The sequence below is a fragment of the Oenanthe melanoleuca genome, chromosome 22 (assembly GCF_029582105.1).
Source record: "Oenanthe melanoleuca isolate GR-GAL-2019-014 chromosome 22, OMel1.0, whole genome shotgun sequence".
Lineage (NCBI taxonomy): Eukaryota > Metazoa > Chordata > Aves > Passeriformes > Muscicapidae > Oenanthe > Oenanthe melanoleuca.
Genome location: NC_079355.1, coordinates 4,696,256 through 4,712,928, shown reverse-complemented (window position 1 = coordinate 4,712,928; position 16,673 = coordinate 4,696,256). Strand labels below are relative to the sequence as shown.

The window sequence follows — 16,673 nt, the reverse complement described above, 5'->3', positions numbered from 1 at the left end:
GCGACCCGAACTGGGCGGTTCATTCCTGTCAGTGCCAGCATCAAAAACCTGAGCGGTTTTGTGTCGGGTCTGGGGGGATTCACCGGGAGGGCCCCGAGCTTGGGACTGGGCAGCCCTGGGGGAGCAGAGGATCCGCACCGGGCTGTCACTGCCCTGCACCGGACTGGCCCTGGACCCGCACCGGGCTGTCACTGCCCTGCACCGGACTGGCCCTGGACCCGCACCGGGCTGGTCCTGCCCTGCACCGGACTGGCCCTATCCCGCACCGGGCTGTCCCTGTCCCGCACCGCGCTGGCCCTGTCCCGCACCGGGCTGTCACTGCCCCGCACCGGGCTGTCTCTGGCCCCGCACCGGGCTGTCTCTGGCCCCGCACCGGGCTGGCCCTGTCCCGCACCGGGCTGTCACTGCCCCGCACCGGGCTGTCTCTGGCCCCGCACCGGGCTGTCACTGTCCCGCACCGGGCTGTCACTGTCCCGCACCGGGCTGTCACTGCCCCGCACCGGGCTGTCTCTGGCCCCGCACCGGGCTGTCTCTGGCCCCGCACCGGGCTGGCCCTGTCCCGCACCGGGCTGTCCCTGTCCCGCACCGGGCTGTCTCTGGCCCCGCACCGGGCTGTCTCTGGCCCCGCACCGGGCTGTCACTGTCCCGCACCGGGCTGTCACTGCCTCGCACCGGGCTGTCTCTGGCCCCGCACCGGGCTGGCCCTGTCCCGCACCGGGCTGTCCCTGTCCCGCACCGGGCTGTCTCTGGCCCCGCACCGGGCTGTCTCTGGCCCCGCACCGGGCTGTCACTGTCCCGCACCGGGCTGTCACTGCCCCGCACCGGGCTGTCTCTGGCCCCGCACCGGGCTGGCCCTGTCCCGCACCGGGCTGTCTCTGGCCCCGCACCGGGCTGGCCCTGCCCCTGCAGCCCCCGAGGAGCCGACCCGGACCCGCGGCAGGTGCGTGGGACGGACACGGACGGACAGACGGACGGCGATGGGACGGAGGGACGGGCACCGACCCCCCGCCCCGCGGAGCCGCCCCGCGCCCCGCACTCACATCCGGGGCCGGGTTTGCTAATGACAGACGTAATTAACCCGGAAAGAAGCGACGGCGGAGCCAGGGGCACACCCCCTCCACAGCCCGTCCGCCTGTCCGTCCGTCCGTCCGTCTCCCAGCGCTGCCCGGCGTGGGCAGCGCCCGCAGCCCCGGCTCGCCCCAGCCCCTCGCCATGAGCCCAGGGACACCGCGGGGTAAGTGCGGGGGACACGGGGACATGGGGACACGCGGGGCCGCCGCAGGCAGTTCTGGCTCTCGAGAGCCCTCGCTGCCCGTCCCCATCCTCCCTGCCCCGAGCCCCGGGCTGTGCCCGGATCGCCCGAGCCCCGCGGGGACGCGGCCCCACAGCTGTCCCCTGTCTCTGGCGGAGGCTCCGGTTCCTGCAGCTGCATCAGCCGTGCCGAGCCGAGCCGTGCCGTGCCGTGCCGTGCCGTGCCGTGCCGTGCCGTGCCGTGCCGTGCCGGGGCCGGAGCGGCTCCTGCCCGACGGCTCCTGCAGGAGTGTGGCGGGCAGGGAGCGGAGGCAGCGAGGGGGCTCTGCCCGAGCCCAGGGGTCCCCGTGGGAGCCCCGGAAACGTTGCGGGCACAGTTCTCGCCCGAAGTCTGGGGGTTGGAGGCAGGCGTGTGTCGGAGATGAGCGTTTGCAGCTATTCTGTGTTCTCCGGCTCCGTGGCAGATAAAGAGCCGTATCCAGCTCCGACAGGCTGATCGTTCCATTAAGGCAAATATCTGGAATTAGTAGGAGCGAGTTGCTGGGCGCTGCCTGCCCCGTCTGTCCCGCGGCTCGGGGAGCTCCGGGAGCTGCTCTGCAGCCGCAGGTGAGAGGAAGCGGAGCTGTGGCACCGCTGGTCCCGGCCCTGCTGCGATGGGGGGGTCACCCTGCACCCCAGGACAGCTCGGGCGGGCAGCTGAGAGAGAGGAGGATGCTGAGGCTGCCCGCGGGTGCGATGGGTGCTGCAGAGGGAGGTTTGCAGCTGTGATGCTCCAGAGGTCGGGTCTCCCATCGCCTCGGGATTTTCTGCTGCACTGTTCCTGGCTGCTCCTGTGTACTGCCGGGACAGAGCGGGCCACAGGCAGCTGGGACAGTGCAGTGGCATCCTGAGGTGCTTCCTGGAAAGTCTGGTGTGTCCTGCACACGAGGCCTCTGAGCCACCAGTGGCTGCACAGGGGACTTGGGTGCTGCATGGACAGTGCCCTGCACCTCCTGGCTCTCCCTGGGGAGCACTTCCCTTTAGCTCAGGAAGTCAGGGGGTGGTTTTGCTGTAAATCTTCTCCTTGTAAATCTCCTTGTAAATTGGCCTTGTAAATCAAGCCCAATTGCTTGCCATGTCGTTCACCAAGTCAGGAGAGGCGTGTCTTTTTTGGTGGGATATTGTGACTGAAAAAGCTGGCAGGTGAGTTACTTCAGAGGTAGGAAAGAGTCCTGGAAGTCTCTGATATGCTTCATTAGAAAACTGAGAATTTTCCAGCCCTCCTGGATTTCCTAAGCAGGGTGCCCCACATGTTAGCAGGGCTGGAGATGCTACTTTTGTAATTTTCTTATGGATTAGTGCATGTCTTGGTGGCTCCAAAGAGAGACCATTTGTGTCCTGTGGGATGTGAGGGGACAGAAACCTGGCTGGCTTGGTGCAGAGTGTGGAGCAATCCCAGATCTCCTCTGCCCAGAGGTTTGTGCATCACCAGGTGCAGCCTGAGGTCAGTGTGCACAGAGGGCTGGGCTGGTTTGTCGTCTCCAGATGAGCCTGTGGTAAGGAAGGATGGTGATGGTGGGACCCAAGGGGCTGGGGGCTCATCTCTGGGCTGCCTGTGGCATATTCTGCTTCTCCTCATCCATCTCCTAAGCAGAAATCTCTAGACCTTAGTTGTCAGTAGAAGGAAGAGTTTAAGAGGTTTGGTCTGAATGTGTTGGTATGGCTGAAAGTACCTAGGGGTTGACTTTCCATGTGCTTCTCCATCACAAAAATAACCCCACAAAAAAGCAGTGAGACATGGAGTGCCCTCGGAAACCCTTGTGCCAGGGCACTGCCATGGTCTAAAACACCCTCTCCCTCTGCAGCAGCATGGCCCCCATGAACCACCCGATACCCATTTCAGAAATGTATCACCGATACACTGAGATCCTGACAGCAGGTTGACTTGTTTTCTGCCTCCTCTACCTTTGCAGCTGCACCCCAGCTCTTGCACAACCCTTGCCTCCCCGGGCCCCACTCCACTGCAGCTCAAAAATAGTATTTCCTCCTTTTCTGCATGAGTTCTTTTATTTGTGTAGCTCTGCTTCTGGCACCTGCGTGATCACCACACTCCTGCCAGACAAACCACACTGGGTTCACTCACATCCTTTGGGTAACGGCTGCTCCCATCCCTGCCCTGTCCCCTGTGCCATGGGGAGAGGGCTCTGTGGGCACTAGGACTGTCCTGCCCCGTGTCTGCTCCCCACAGGGGACACAGCAGTGGTGACAGTGTTCCCAGGGTGGGGGCAGTGCTGAGGGGGTCCGTGCCTGTGCAGACCTGGGGACACAGTGTGGCTGTGATGGGTCACTGTTTTCCCTGCTGACTTGACATCCTGGCTGCACAGATTTTCTGCTGGAGTTGCAGATTGTTCCCCCTTTCCTGGGAGTGTGCTCAGGCTCTCTCTAGCACGCTGCTTTGGGATTATTTTTCGCCACAGTTCTCAGGGATCTGGTGTCTCATGTCAGATCCTTTGTGGCTGCTTTGTCCTATCTCATTTGGTGGCTCTTGGGGCTGGCAGGGATGGGTTGGTGAGCTGTCCCTTCAAGCTCCCTCTGGAAAGCTCGGCTCTGGCTGAGTGGCTGTGCTGGGTTCCTGAGCACTTGGCTGGGATGGGCTGGGTGGCCGTGGATGCAGGAGCAGCTCCCTGGGGACCAGACCACCCAGCTGTGCCTGTGTCTGTCCCTGTCCCCAGGGTGATGCCAGAAGGAGCCCGGCATGCCGTACCTGGACCGCCAGAACCGTATCTGTGGCTTCCTGGACATTGAGGAAAATGAGACCTGTGGGAAGTTTCTGCGGAGGTATTTCATCCTGGACACTCAGGCCAACCACCTCCTGTGGTACATGGACAATCCTCAGGTGGGCACAGGAGCCAGCGTGTCTGTAAGGCCATCAGGGAGTCTGTGGGCACATCCCAGCCTCCCTGGAGCAGGACTTCTCTGGGTCTGCCCAGGTCCTGTCTGCTGTGTCAGATTACCCAGGCTCCAGCCCTTCTGTGACCCCTGTGCTCTCCAGGACTGCCCCAAGAGCACAGCAGGGCTGGTCCCACTGCTGAGGGCTCTGAGCTGAACCAGGTGCAGCAGAGAGAGGTGGCAGCTGCTGCCTGACCCCAAGGGCACAAAGGACAGGCTGGATTGCCCCCGCCACCTTCTCCCTGTCATTTACCTCCCACTGCTCATTCTGTGTGTTGCAGAACCTGGCCATTGGAGCAGGTGCTGTGGGATCTCTGCAGCTGACCTACATCTCCAAGGTAATGCTGGGGTGGGGCAGAGGGAAGCTGAGTGCTCCCTGTTTTCCCCTGGTCCTTGCGTCATTGCCGGGAGAGGCGATGGCTTGGCCTGGGAGCACCCGAGGCCAGGTCCTGGTCCTGCCTGAGCCAGTGACCTCCTCCCTGGGATGAGCCTGAGTGGGGCTGTGGGCAGCAGGGAGGGACCCCCACAGCACGAGGATCCTGGTGCTGGGACTGTGTTCATCATCACCCATGGAGAGGCACAGGTTGGGGTGCAGGAGAAAGAGGAACCACTCTGCTGTGAGGAAGGATATGGGGTGACCAGAACTGAGTGGTGTCAGTGTGAGCTGGGCACAGAGCTGACACCCAGCTGAGCATTGAACAGGAGCTGTGCCTGTGCTCAGAGGGCAGTGCCCTGTAGGATGGGACCTCCTGCAAACTCACCTGTGTGTCCCAAGGGTGTTATCCATTCTGAGGGTGTTATCCCTTCTCCTTGGGAAGGCAGGGCAATAAGCAGCAAGTGTTGCAGGGCTGTTGACTGAGGCAGTGGAGCTGTGGCTGGGCCTGGAGAGTGGAGCTGGCCCCGTGCTTCTCCTGCAAGAGGCCCCTCAGCTGCCCTGGGGTCTGGGGGGCTCGTGGCTGCCACGCCAGGCACAGCTCAGCTTCATCCTGGAGCTGGATTTAGCATTGGACAGATCTTTCTGTTCCTGCTGAATCATGATTTATAAATTAAGCACAGATGAAGCAATGCTGGGAGGCTGAGCCTTCCCCATTTTGGAAAGAGCCTCACAAATTATATAGGTTTTAGTTTAAATGAAAATTGCTGCAGGACAGCATTTGGTCACAAACTGCGGGGTTGGGTTCTGTCAGTGGCTGGAACTACCAACAGTAAATATACCAGAAAAATGGAGGTTTGCTTGGGAAAACATATTTAAAACATTATGGACTGGCTTTGAAGGAGGAGGACTGTCAGAATAAATACTCCGTGAATGCTGTTTGTGGAGCCTCAAGGAATATTATTCTTATATAAACGATTCCTACTCTTCAGGGAAAAACCACCACTATTTTTCCTCAATTCTCTTAATTGCTGATGAGAGTGACTGTGTTAATCCAGAAGAATGGCTGTTTTCAGGTCCTTTGAAAGCTTTCTGCCCTGTGCTGCAGCTCAGCCAGTGCTGGAGGGGATGGAAGTCCTGGCTCTGTTCTGACCTTCCCCCGGGACCCTGCACCCTGTGCTGCCTGTGCTCGGTGTTGTGACACGGGCCAGCTCCCTGCAGCTGCCACAGCTGGGCTCAACTTCTCCTCATATGTGGGGTCCTGTTCAGGGGCCATGTCTGGGGTGGCAGAGCCCAGGCAGGGAGCAGGGTGGGTGGGTGGAAACTTCCAGCTCTTGTACCCACCACTGGCATGTGCTGTTATCTCTAATTTTTCCTTGATTTGCTCTGTCACAGGTCAGCATTGCCACCCCCAAACAGAAGCCTAAAACTCCCTTCTGCTTTGGTGAGTGAGTGGGGTCTCGGTGGGGCTGTTTTGGGGGACCCCCTGCCATGGGAGGCTGCAGTGTGGGTGCCTGCCCCACGAATCCTGGTGCTGCTGCCAACTCTCCTTGTCCTTCCCTTCCCTGGCAGTCATCAACGCTCTGTCCCAGCGTTATTTCTTGCAAGCCAGTGACCAAAAGGACCTGCAGGACTGGGTGGAGGCACTGAACAGGGCCAGTAAGATCACGGTGGGTCACTTAATGCTCTTCTCAGTTGTTCCTTCCTCCATCACCATAAGGGATCCTTATGGCTGGTCCACATCCCCTCCTGCTCCTGTGCTCCTGCTGCCTGGGATCTGGCCCAGCCAGCTCCTCAGTGAGGCTGTCAAAGGGTGGCTTTATTGTGCTTCAATAACTGGTTTATTCAGTTTTTCTTCTCCCTGGAACAGCAGCGAATGCCCCGCTCTGTGGGCATGGCGGGGCAGGCTGTGCCTGCATCCAGAGGGGCTCATCTGCCACCTCCTGTCTGTGCTGTGTGCTCACAGAGCCGTGAGCTGATGCTCACTGACCCAGCAGCTGGCAGTCTGTGCTGTGCACTGCCCCAGGGATGAGCTCTGCTCCCTCCCTGGCAGCTCTGTCCCAGCTTGGGGGTGACACTCAGCTGCCAGTGCCTGCACTGGGGGCCTGGGGGCTCCTGCCTGGGTGGGGGTCCCTGGGAAAGGGCTGGGGGCTTCTGCTGAGCTGCCCTGAGCAGTGGGGCCAATCACAATGTGAGCAGAGCTTTACTGGGTCGTGCACTGATGCATGTTGTTTATGGTATGTAAACTGAATGTAAGGAAAAATCATGCAAGCAGTTTGATTGGACCCTATCCATGAGTTTTTTATTAAAATCCCTGGGGTGCCACGTTGTAGTCTCTGTGGGAAACTCATCTACAAGAGCAGACCTAGCTCATATCTTCTTTCTTTCTCTGCAAATACAGTAATTGTGACAACCTTTGCACTTGCAGCTGCCAGACTGCTCTGGCTTGTGCCTTCTCTCTCCATGTCCAGCTGATATTGGCCACAGACTTCACCTCCAGAGCTGTGGGCAGAGCTGTGGGCAGGGCCTGCCTGGCTTTGTGCTGGGTGTGCTGTCACAGTTTCCTCCAGGGTCGCCCTCTGGGGCAGGGGGATCCTGGCAGAGGGGGGAACTGGGGTGACAGCAGAACGAGATGCAGCTTGTGCTTCTGCAGGAAACCCTGGTGGTTTCCATGCCCTGATTTCGGCCAGCCCTTCCCGGCTCTGGCTGTGTCCCAGCTGGACCGGCTCATCCAGCCCTTCAGGGAGGAGTCCCAGGCTGGCTGGGAAACCCTGGCTATGGGATGGGGTGATGCTGCTACTCTGCCCTGCTCTTGGGCTTGGCTTTGGGGGAGTTGAGGCACAGGGCTGGGAAGGGAAACTTGGGAACTCCCCAGAGCCAGGTGCCAGGGGGAAGGGAAGTTTCAGGGAAGTTTCAGGGAAGGAAGTTTCAGGGAAGTTTCAGGGAAGGAAGTTTCAGGGAAGTTTCAGGGAAGGGAAGTTTCAGGGAAGTTTCAGGAAGTTTCAGGGAATTTTCAGGGAATTTCAGGGAAGGGAAGGGAAGGGAGGGAAGGGAAGTTTCAGGGAAGGGAAGGGAAGTTCAGGGAAGTTTCAGGGAAGGGAAGGGAATTTTCAGGGAAGGGAAGTTTCAGGGAAGTTTCAGGGAAGGGAAGTTTCAGGGAAGGGAAGTTTCAGGGAAGGGAAGTTTCAGGGAAGTTTCAGGGAAGTTTCAGGGAAGTTTCAGGGAAGGGAAGTTTCAGGGAAGTTTCAGGGAAGGGAAGTTTCAGGGAAGTTTCAGGGAAGGGAAGGGAAGTTTCAGGGAAGGGAAGTTTCAGGGAAGGGAAGGGAAGGGAAGGGAAGGGAAGGGAAGGGAAGGGAAGGGAATTTTCAGGGAAGGGAATTTTCAGGGAAGGGAAGTTAAGGGAAGGGAAGTTTCAGGGAAGGGAAGTTTCAGGGAAGGGAAGGGAAGGATGCCAGTGCTGGGATCTGTGCTGCTGCAGCCCAGCCTCTGCCCAGGGGTGTGGGGCACTCACAGGGACACGGCCAGCACTGGGGTCACGCAGTGATGCTGCTCCTCATTAGCCAGACCCTGCTCCTCATTAAGCCTGGCTGTAAGTGGAGCGGGGACAATTAAAGGAGCGAGTGTCCCACAAACTCACTGAGCTGCAGAGGCGAATCACAGGCGACTGTGAAGGGATGTTTAATCACTGGGCTCCTCTCATCTCGCTCTGGGTGTCTCCTGTCACCCAGGGGGTTCCATACCCTCCCTCACTGGGGTTGGTTTTTAAAGGGATGTTGCTGCATTAGACAGAGATGGGGTACCCAGTGCAGGTGTGGGGATGCCCAGCATGGTCACCCTGTGCCCCTCATCCCTTCCTTTCTCCCACAGGTGCCAAAGGGTGGCAGCGTCCCCCCAGCCACAGAAATTACCAAGCCTCCAGTGGTGGCCCAGGCCCAGGAGAGGAAGCCCCAGGTGGCCTACAAAACTGAGATTGTTGGAGGGGTGGTGGTCCACACACCCATCTCCATCAACCAGGTGAGCTGGGCTGCACTTTCATTTCTGGAAGCAGTGTACCTGCAAACCCTTCCCCTGCAGGGATAAAGGGCTGCTTGGATACCCTGCACAACCCTGCTCTGTCTCACTCTGAAGTGTGATGAGACCAGGGGGTGTGAGGAGGAGGAGGAGATCATGAATCGGCTTGGTTTCCTGACTGTGGCCATCCACCCATGTGTCCTGGGTGCAAATCCCCTCTTTAGGTACGCAGGGCAGAGGAGCCTTGTGTTTGGTGCCCCACAGCAGCAACAGGGACTGTCCCAGGGTGGTGGCTGTCACTTGCCATAGCTCTGTGTCCCCTCCGTGGCACACAGCTGGGGGTGCACGTGGCCATCAGCGTCTCCCACGTTTGGGCTCTTGTCCAGCTTTGGGTCTCACTTCAGTTCTTATCAGTGGCAGCACTAAAAATAGAGTAGAGAATTAGATCATTGCAGCAGTTTCTGCTGGCAGATGCTTTTAACGCTTCCCTGGCCACAGAGTTCAGCAGGATGCAGAGGAGCATGGAGGGTTGTGGGGTGCAGAGGGGTTTTTTGGAGGTGGTGCATCAGCTGTCAGAATATTTCCGTGCTCTTGCTGCTTCCCCGGGTGAAATGGCCATTGCCCTGCTGCAGCTTCCTGGGCGGGTCTGTGGTTTCCTGGCTGTGCCCCAGCCCGTGCTGCTCCAGGAGTGCACTGGGAAGTCCCATGCTCTGGCTGCACCCCAGAGCAGCCAGGAGCATCACCCCAGCTCCGGCCATGGGGCACTCCCAGGAGTGTCCTCACCTCTGCCTCTGGACACCACATCTGTAGTGCCCAGCAGAGCTCTGGGTGTGGGTGGCATCCCCATCAGATGCAGGGGATCTCAAACTGCTTTTCTGCAGCCCTTCTAATTTCTTTTTTTTAGCACATGGTTGCCAAAAGGGTGAATAAGTACCAGAGCAGCAGCCCAGAAAGCTGCACACATTGAGAGAACATCAGCTCTGGGCTGTGGCTCATTCCCTGCCCCTGTTCAGCCCTGAGCCCTTGGCTCACTTGGGGCTTGTGTCAGGTGGCTTTTCCTTGCAGCAGGGAAGGCATGTCCTGCAGCAGGGATGGATATCCTGCAGCAGGGATGCCCTGGGTGCTCACACTGGCTCTGTTCTCTCGGGTGCAGGACGCTGGGGAGGGCAGTGAGGTGGCTGCACACCCTCTGCTGCGGCGCTCACAGAGCTACATCCCCCCCTCGGCCACCAAACCTCCTGCAGGGCCCCCCGTGCTCAAGAGTGGCTTCTGTGTCAAGCAGGGGAACGTGGTGAGTGCAGGGATCGTGGTGAGTGAGTGCAGGGATCATGGTGAGTGTAGGAATGTGGTGAGTGCAGGGGAACATGGTGAGTGAGTGCAGGGATTGTGGTGAGTGCAGTAACCTGGTGGTGCTCTGGGTGCAGGACCTGGACAGAGAGTGGCAGGGCTGAGCACTGAGCAATTTCCTTCTCCTTTCCAGAGGAAGAGCTGGAAGCGGCGGTTCTTCGTCCTGGATGAGTTTTCCATCAGTTACTACAAGTGTGAGCAGGTGAGCAGGACCCTGAGCAGGGCTCTGGCACAGGGACCTGTGGGGCAGGCACAGCCCAGCTCTGGGCCAGCCAAGCCCACCACTGTCTCCTCTCCCCTCTGCAGGACAAGGAGCCTCTGCGTTCCATTCTCCTGAAGGATGTTTGCAAGACCCACGAGTGCCTGGTCAAGTCTGGGTAATGCTCCCATCTGTGTTTCCCTGCTGTGGCTGGTTCAGGCCAGAGCTGCTCCTGCTCCAGCTGCTCGTGGGAAGTGGCTCTCAAGGTGTTAGCCTCAAACTAGCCCAGGTGGCTGCATTGTCTTGGAAACAAGTTATTGCAGCAAACACTGATAAAATCAAAGTAACCTAAAGACCTGCAATGAAGAATAACCTCAGAAAACAAACCTCTTCAGCTACAGTAAAAATATAATGATTTAAGGTGTCTCTGAACAGTTTATTCCTAATAAGTAACAGCAAGCTGATATTTAAAACGAGCTGGGAATGCAGTGGGATATGGTGGGGGAGGGCAGGGATTTGCTGGCTGATAGTAGAGCTGGGGGGGTTTGTGGCTGAAGCTCTCTGGGGATCTGGACTCTTCTCAGAATCCCAATGAGATCCAAGGTTTGCCTTCAATACATTCTCCCCAGCACACTCCAGAGATGATGATAAATTCAGGTTTTCCTGTCCACCACGGCTGCTGGGGTGTGACTGTCTCTTCCTCACTGTTTCTAGTGACCTCCTGATGCGAGACAACCTCTTTGAAATCATAACGAGCTCCAGGACCTTCTACATCCAGGTGAGCAGCTGAGGCCAGGATCATTTTGGGGCAGAAGGCTCAGCTCTTAAGAAGTTCCCCACAGCCCTCCACCAGCCAACACAAGCAGCTGGGGCTGTAACTCCTGAGTGCGAGGGAGAACTGCGGGGGATTCACCTCTCCCTCAGGATTATTTGTGCCAGGGGCTGTTTGTGAGAGCAGGAGGAGGCAGAGCTGAACCTTGGCAGTGCCAGGACAGCTGAGCCTCACAGGGGCTCTGTGTTTGCAGGCAGACAGCCCTGAGGACATGCACAGCTGGATCCGGGCCATCACAGCGGCAGTGCAGGCCCTGAAAACGCGCCCCAGGGTAGGTCATGAACTTTCTGTTTCACATTTAGTGTCAAGGGGAGATGATGCCCGCACACAAGGTGTTTGTTAGCGGGTTATCTGCCAGCCTCACTCTGCCCTGTCCCTGCAGGAGATGTCCTTTGTGAGGTCCAGCTTGGTGGCCAGGCCCGGGGGCCCCTCGGTGCCCTCGCAGCCGCGGCCGCTGGCGGAGGAGCGGCGAGCGGCAGGCAGGGCACCCTGCGCGTCCTCGTGGCAGCCCTGGACGCCGGTGCCGCGGGCAGAGGGGCAGCGGGCGGCGCTGGGGGAGCTGCCAGCCTCGCTCAGGGACCCGCTGGCTGTGCCCAGAGAGAGCCAGGGCAGGGCCGGGCCTGGTGCGCGCCTGCGGCACCGCTCGGAGCCACAGCAGCTCCAGGAGAAGCCGTTCGCCTTCGACCTGGACGATGAGAGCATCCGCACCTCGGACGTGTGATGGGCACCGAGCCGGCCCCGGCACCTCTCGCACCTCCCTACCTGCAGGGGTCCCCTCCCTCCAGCACAGCCCTGCCCTGCGCTGCAGGATCCATCTGGAGCCCTGCTTGGAGCCCTGCCCTGCACAGAGCGGGGTCCCTGACTTCTCCTGTGCTGGTTTGGCTACTCGGGGGGGTCCCTTCCCTCCAGCACAGCCCTGCCCTGCGCTGTAGGATCCATCTGGAGCCCTGCTTGGAGCCCTGCCCTGCACAGAGCGGGGTCCCTGGCTGCTCCTGTGCTGGTTTGGCTACTCGGGGGATCCCTTCCCTACCCTGCAGGATCCGTCTGGAGCCAGGGCTGGAGCCCTGCCCTGCACAGAGTGGGGTCCCTGGCTGCTCCTGTGCTGGTTTGGGTATTTGGGGGGTCCCTTCCCTGCCCTGCAGGATCTGTCTGGAGCCACAGCTGGAGCTCTGCCCTGCACGGAGTGGGGTCCCTGGCTGCTCTTCCCCAGGCTTGGCCCCAGTGGTTCCATGTTTTGGAAGGTGGTCGCTATGCAGGGCAGGAGATGCTGGGGACCTGCATGAAGAACATCTGCAATTGCATCCTTTCCCCACAAACCAGGTCTGGAGGAAGTGGCAGGAGGTCTTGGAGGCATATGAAGGGGAGTGTGGCCTTTCTTGTGTTTGTAAAATGTTTCTCTCCCCTTTGATGCTGCTCAGATTCAGAGCTGGGAGACACCAGCCTGCATCTGCCCACACAGGGGACTCACTGCAGCTTCCTCTTACAGTGACTTATTCCCTCCTGCCCACACAAGTGTTTATCAGCAATCTGCTGGTTTTTAATTATGTTTTTTTATACCTGTGGCTCCTGTTGAACCCCTGGGCAGGTGCTCAACGGCCTCCAAAGGCTTTTGGTACTTCCTGAGCACAAGCCAGAGCAGGCATCCTCAGGTGTGGTGTTGGTTTTGCACTGCACACACTTGGGCACAGACAGTTGTGCCAGGTGCTGAAGGGTTTTTAGTAAAAAGCAATGAATTCTGAGCACCTGATGGAACTGGGCAGACTTGTCCGGCCAACTCAGCCCCTGCCTGCCTGAGATGGAAACCAGGAGTTTCTAGAGCAATGTGAATTGTCATTTCCATAACCAAATGAGCTCCTGTAGGTGTGATAGTGTGTAGAAAATCTAGGTGTTCCCTAGGCAGAGAGATCGTCTGATACCTTCACCCCACACGTGTGTGCAATCCCTGGGTGCCGAGTGAGAACTCAGCGTCCCTTTCACTTCCCTGGCTGTGACTTTCCTCTGCTCTGCTCAGCCCAGTGCTCCCCAGGAGCAGAACATCTGGTTTGTCCCAGCCCTTCTGGGGCCTCCAGCTGTTTGGCAGCTGTGTCTCAGCCTCAGCCTGAGCCTTGATTAGCCTGACTGACCTTAATGTGATTCCAGTGGTACCTTCCTGCCTCAGTCCCTGTGGGACAGTGGGGCTGCTGCAGGATGGCACAGCTGGGGGAGGCAGGAATGGGGTCCTCCCAAATTCAGGGGGAAGAGGGTCTCAAAAAACGGGATTGTGTGGAGGTGCTGGAAGGTACAGAGACCATGAAAATGAGTGGGAATAGTTGCAAACTGTACAGGGTGAGTGTTAATATTATTTAATTGTAGTTACCTAGATCCTGCAGTTGTTATTTTCTGCTCCTTTTTGTTGTATTTGCACTAGAGTTTGAAACTTTCATTTTTCTAGGCTGACTTGCTGTTTGGCTCCTAACAGTATTTCGGGATGTTTTAGTGGTTTGGTAAGCCCATCCGTCAGAGTCAGAGTGTTCAGTACCAGCGTTCTGATCTCAGTTTTGGAGAGCAGGGAATGCAGAGGAATGATGGTTCTTTAGTGCAAGGCCTTGAAACCACAGACTCCTGAGTATTCCTGGTGCTTGATAATTGCACAATTTCCTCAGGCCTGGGAAGGTAAAGCAGAGGCTTGTTGCACAATTAAGGTTAATTATCTGGGAGCAGAAACTAGCAGTGGCTCCAGCATTATTGCGACATTGCTCTTGCTCATTCCCACCCTCCTGCAGACCCAAGACAGCATGAAGGCTGAAGGAGAGGTTCAAACAAGTGTGGAGCTCAGCTCCAGAGCCATCCATACACAGGTGGTGTTGCGAGGGAGGGATTTCCAAAGGGCTGGGTGGATGCAGCCAGCCCTTGCTGGAGCTTTGGGGTTATTTTAAAGCAAACTGGTTTCCTCTCAGCTCTGTATTCACTCCTGGCTCAGGTGTGGGATGGGCACATCCCCCAAGCTGCTCCCTCCTGAAGCACATGCTGTGGGGCTGTGCTGGGGGTGCTGCAGGTTTGGGGTGCCTTGTGGGGGCAGAGTGCTGGGGTTTGCTATTCCCACGTCATTCCAGATGTTTCTGGAAGTGCTGGCTGGGGATTTCAAGTGCTCTTAGGGCTGGGGTCCTTGTGTGGGCAGTGCTCCTGGGGTGAGGGGCTGCCTGCCTCCCTCCCCTTGCCTGTAAATGCTGCAATGCCCTTTCCCCCTGTGTTTTTAAATAAAGAAGGAAATCCTAATTACTTTCCCAAGCTGTCCACTTGCACTATGTACTTTCGGGGTTGAAAGCTGTCCCCAGCAGGGTGGGGGGATCCCAGGAGCAGGGGTGAGTGCTCCCCCACGCTCACCATGCTACTGCCCTGCACACGGAGGGGCTCTGGGCTGGGGGGACACTGCAAGGTGAGGGCAGGGACATCACAACTCTTCCTGGCCCAAGGCCCCAGATGTTCCCTGGGGAGGAGGGAAGCTGCTGGACCAAGGTCCTGCTCAGAGCTGGCAGTGGGGGGCTGGAGACACAGGAGCTGTTAACGACAGCACACGGGATTTCTTTTTTCTTTCTGGGTCACTGCAGAATTTCTTCCCCTCTATGGACTTTCCAGCCCTGGTGTTCTGCTGAGGAATGGCATTTTCAGGACAATGCTGCCCCCCGCCCCCCAGCTGAAGCTGCCAAACTGGGAGTGTGTGTTTGCTGTTTTATCTCAAATGTGACTGGACATTTGCATACACAGATTTTGTGTCTGGCTCTGGCTGGGACTTGTTGCCGCTTCTTTTTCCCATTTTATTCAGCTTGGTAAGTTTTTAACCTGCAGCTGCTGGGGCTTCCTCTTTTGGGTGTGAAGTTCTTGCACCCTTTGAGTGCTGCAGGTGCCCTGTGCTGGGGCTGGAGGCAAAGGGGTGCCAGGCACAGACAGGAGCTGCCCCTGGGCAGCTTGGGCCCTTTCCCAGCTCCCTGACTCTCCCAGATATCAGGCTGCCCATGATCCCAAGGGCTCAGGACTATGGATTAATGGGATGGTTGGGGAGGCTCAGGGCTAGACCATGACCCCATTGGCCTTCATCTCTCTGTGGCTGTGACTGTACTAATCCTCAAAGTACATGGAGTCAGCTTCTTCCAGATTTTATTAATTTTGATTTAACCCTCTGTGTTTGCAAGCTCTGATTTCTTAAGCTGTCGCTATTTGCAGTGGGAAGCTATTTTAAACAAGCAAAATATATACTTAACACCTTTGTATCCAAGGCTGGTAGAGAGTCATTATCAAGAGTACCTGCTGTGCACCCTGAGTTGCAGTTCTGTAAGTCCAGGCTGTGCCAGGCAGAGCAGAGGCAGCCAGGGGCTGCAGCCCTGCCCCTCCTCAGTACACCGTGCACCAGTTGCTGCCATCACTGGGCATCAGCCCGCCAGTGATCAGCAGAATCAGATCCACAAACCACCAGATGCCCAGGCCCCCCAGGGTCAGCAGCTTCCCCACGGCCGTGCCGGTGTGGCCCAGGCAGAACCGATCCACGCCAAAGCAGCCCAGGAAGAAGGAGTAGAGTAGAGTGGTGATGAAGTAGTGTCCCGTGTACCTGCGAGACAAGAGGCAAGGCCGGGGGGGGTTAGGGAGTGTCGGCGCTCCCGCCGGTCCAGCCCAGCCCCGCGGTGTGCGGGGGGACAGGGCCCAGCCCAGCCCCGGGGGTTCAGTTGGGTTCGGTTCGGTTCGGGGGTGTTTGCGGGGACAGGGCCCAGCCCAGCCCCGGGAGTTCGGTTCGGTTCGGTTCGGGGGTGTGAGCGGGGACAGGGCCCAGCCCAGCCTCGGGAGTTCGGTTCGGTTCGGGGGTGTGCGGGGGGACAGGGCCCAGCCCAGCCTCGGGGGTTCGGTTCGGGGGTGTGCGGGGGGACAGGGCCCAGCCCAGCTCCGGAGTCCGGTTCGGTTCGGGGGTGCGCGTGGGGACAAGGCCCAGCCCAGCCCCGGGGGTGTGCGACGGGACAGGGCCCAGCCCAGCCCCGGGGTTCGGTTCGGCCCGGGGTGCGCGGGGGACAAGGACTCTCCTACTTGACGCAGGGCCGGCTGCCCCGTAGGAAGCTCCGCGGCTCGGCGCACTCGATGCCGTCCAGCGCCCGGCACTGCACCCGCGTGTGATCCACCTCGCCGTGGGCCTGCCCGCCGAACTGCGCCGGGGGCAGCGCTCAGCGCTCGCGGGGCCGGGGGCCGCCGGTGCCGGGGCCGCCCCCCGCCCCGCCCCGCCCCGCCCTCACCTTCACACAGCCGTGGCCCAGCTCCTGCTGCGCCGTAGCGTTCCCGCCGTGATCCACCGGCTCCTCGCACTCCACGAACTCATCGGGGCTGCGGGGAAGGAGGGGCGGTGAGGGCGGCCCGGCGGCCGCGCTGCCCGCCCGCCCGCCTGGTCCGGCGCTCACAGGTAGGTGCACAGGACGAGCGGCGCCCGTGGATCGCTGTAAGCCCAGTTGGTGGCGGGCGGCCCCGGCGGCAGCTCGCGGGGCTCGGTGTCGTTGTCCGGGAGGCCGCGGCCGTGCAGTAGCAGCAGGTTTCCGAGCAGGAGCGCAGCCTGCCCGCACAGCAGCGCGTACCCCACGGGCGGCGCCATGGCGGCACTGCCGCCCCGCTCGGCCCCGGGCCGCGCCGCCCGCAGCCAATGGGCGCTCGCCGTCGCTCCGCCCCGCCGCCCGTAGCCAATGGGCGCCCACCGCCGCTCCGCCCCCGCCGCCCGCAGCCAA

The 16,673-nt window shown here is 59.3% G+C and overlaps 2 protein-coding genes across 3 annotated transcripts; one reads left to right on the top strand and one right to left on the bottom strand.

The window, feature by feature from the left end:
* The first annotated feature begins 1,084 nt into the window (after positions 1-1,084).
* On the top strand, positions 1,085-14,204 carry PLEKHA2 (pleckstrin homology domain containing A2). 2 transcript variants are annotated; one of them, XM_056508870.1, is made up of 13 exons: positions 1,085-1,234; positions 1,716-1,857; positions 3,963-4,126; positions 4,461-4,517; positions 5,948-5,996; positions 6,125-6,222; positions 8,420-8,566; positions 9,717-9,854; positions 10,044-10,112; positions 10,217-10,287; positions 10,824-10,887; positions 11,135-11,212; positions 11,324-14,204. In XM_056508870.1, exons 3-13 carry the CDS (start codon positions 3,986-3,988, stop codon positions 11,660-11,662), a joined length of 1,251 nt encoding a protein of 416 aa, XP_056364845.1. In that variant the 5' UTR covers positions 1,085-1,234; positions 1,716-1,857; positions 3,963-3,985; the 3' UTR covers positions 11,663-14,204. The 2 variants fall into 2 exon arrangements, with proteins under 2 accessions (XP_056364845.1, XP_056364844.1); XM_056508869.1 differs by lacking the exon at positions 1,716-1,857.
* An 854-nt stretch (positions 14,205-15,058) lies between these two features.
* Positions 15,059-16,621, bottom strand: TM2D2 (TM2 domain containing 2). The gene is made up of 4 exons (XM_056508871.1): positions 16,356-16,621; positions 16,194-16,281; positions 15,991-16,106; positions 15,059-15,523 (listed from the first exon to the last, which is right to left on the bottom strand). Exons 1-4 carry the CDS (start codon positions 16,541-16,543, stop codon positions 15,310-15,312), a joined length of 606 nt encoding a protein of 201 aa, XP_056364846.1. The 5' UTR covers positions 16,544-16,621; the 3' UTR covers positions 15,059-15,309.
* Between the last annotated feature and the right edge of the window lie 52 nt (positions 16,622-16,673).

What these genes read in the sequence shown, in the direction of transcription:
- TM2D2 (XM_056508871.1), bottom strand. Translation starts at nt 16,543, where the DNA reads ATGGCGCCGCCCGTGGGGTACGCGCTGCTGTGCGGGCAGGCTGCGCTC. An exon ending in TGGGCCACGGCTGTGTGAAG is followed by an intron (nt 16,107 to 16,193) that starts GTGAGGGCGGGG and finishes CCCCCGGCGCAG; the next exon opens with TTCGGCGGGCAGGCCCACGG. An exon ending in GGCAGCCGGCCCTGCGTCAA is followed by an intron (nt 15,524 to 15,990) that starts GTAGGAGAGTCC and finishes CTTGTCTCGCAG; the next exon opens with GTACACGGGACACTACTTCA.
- PLEKHA2 (XM_056508869.1), top strand. Translation starts at nt 3,986, where the DNA reads ATGCCGTACCTGGACCGCCAGAACCGTATCTGTGGCTTCCTGGACATT. An exon ending in ACAGGGCCAGTAAGATCACG is followed by an intron (nt 6,223 to 8,419) that starts GTGGGTCACTTA and finishes TTTCTCCCACAG; the next exon opens with GTGCCAAAGGGTGGCAGCGT. An exon ending in GTGTCAAGCAGGGGAACGTG is followed by an intron (nt 9,855 to 10,043) that starts GTGAGTGCAGGG and finishes TCTCCTTTCCAG; the next exon opens with AGGAAGAGCTGGAAGCGGCG.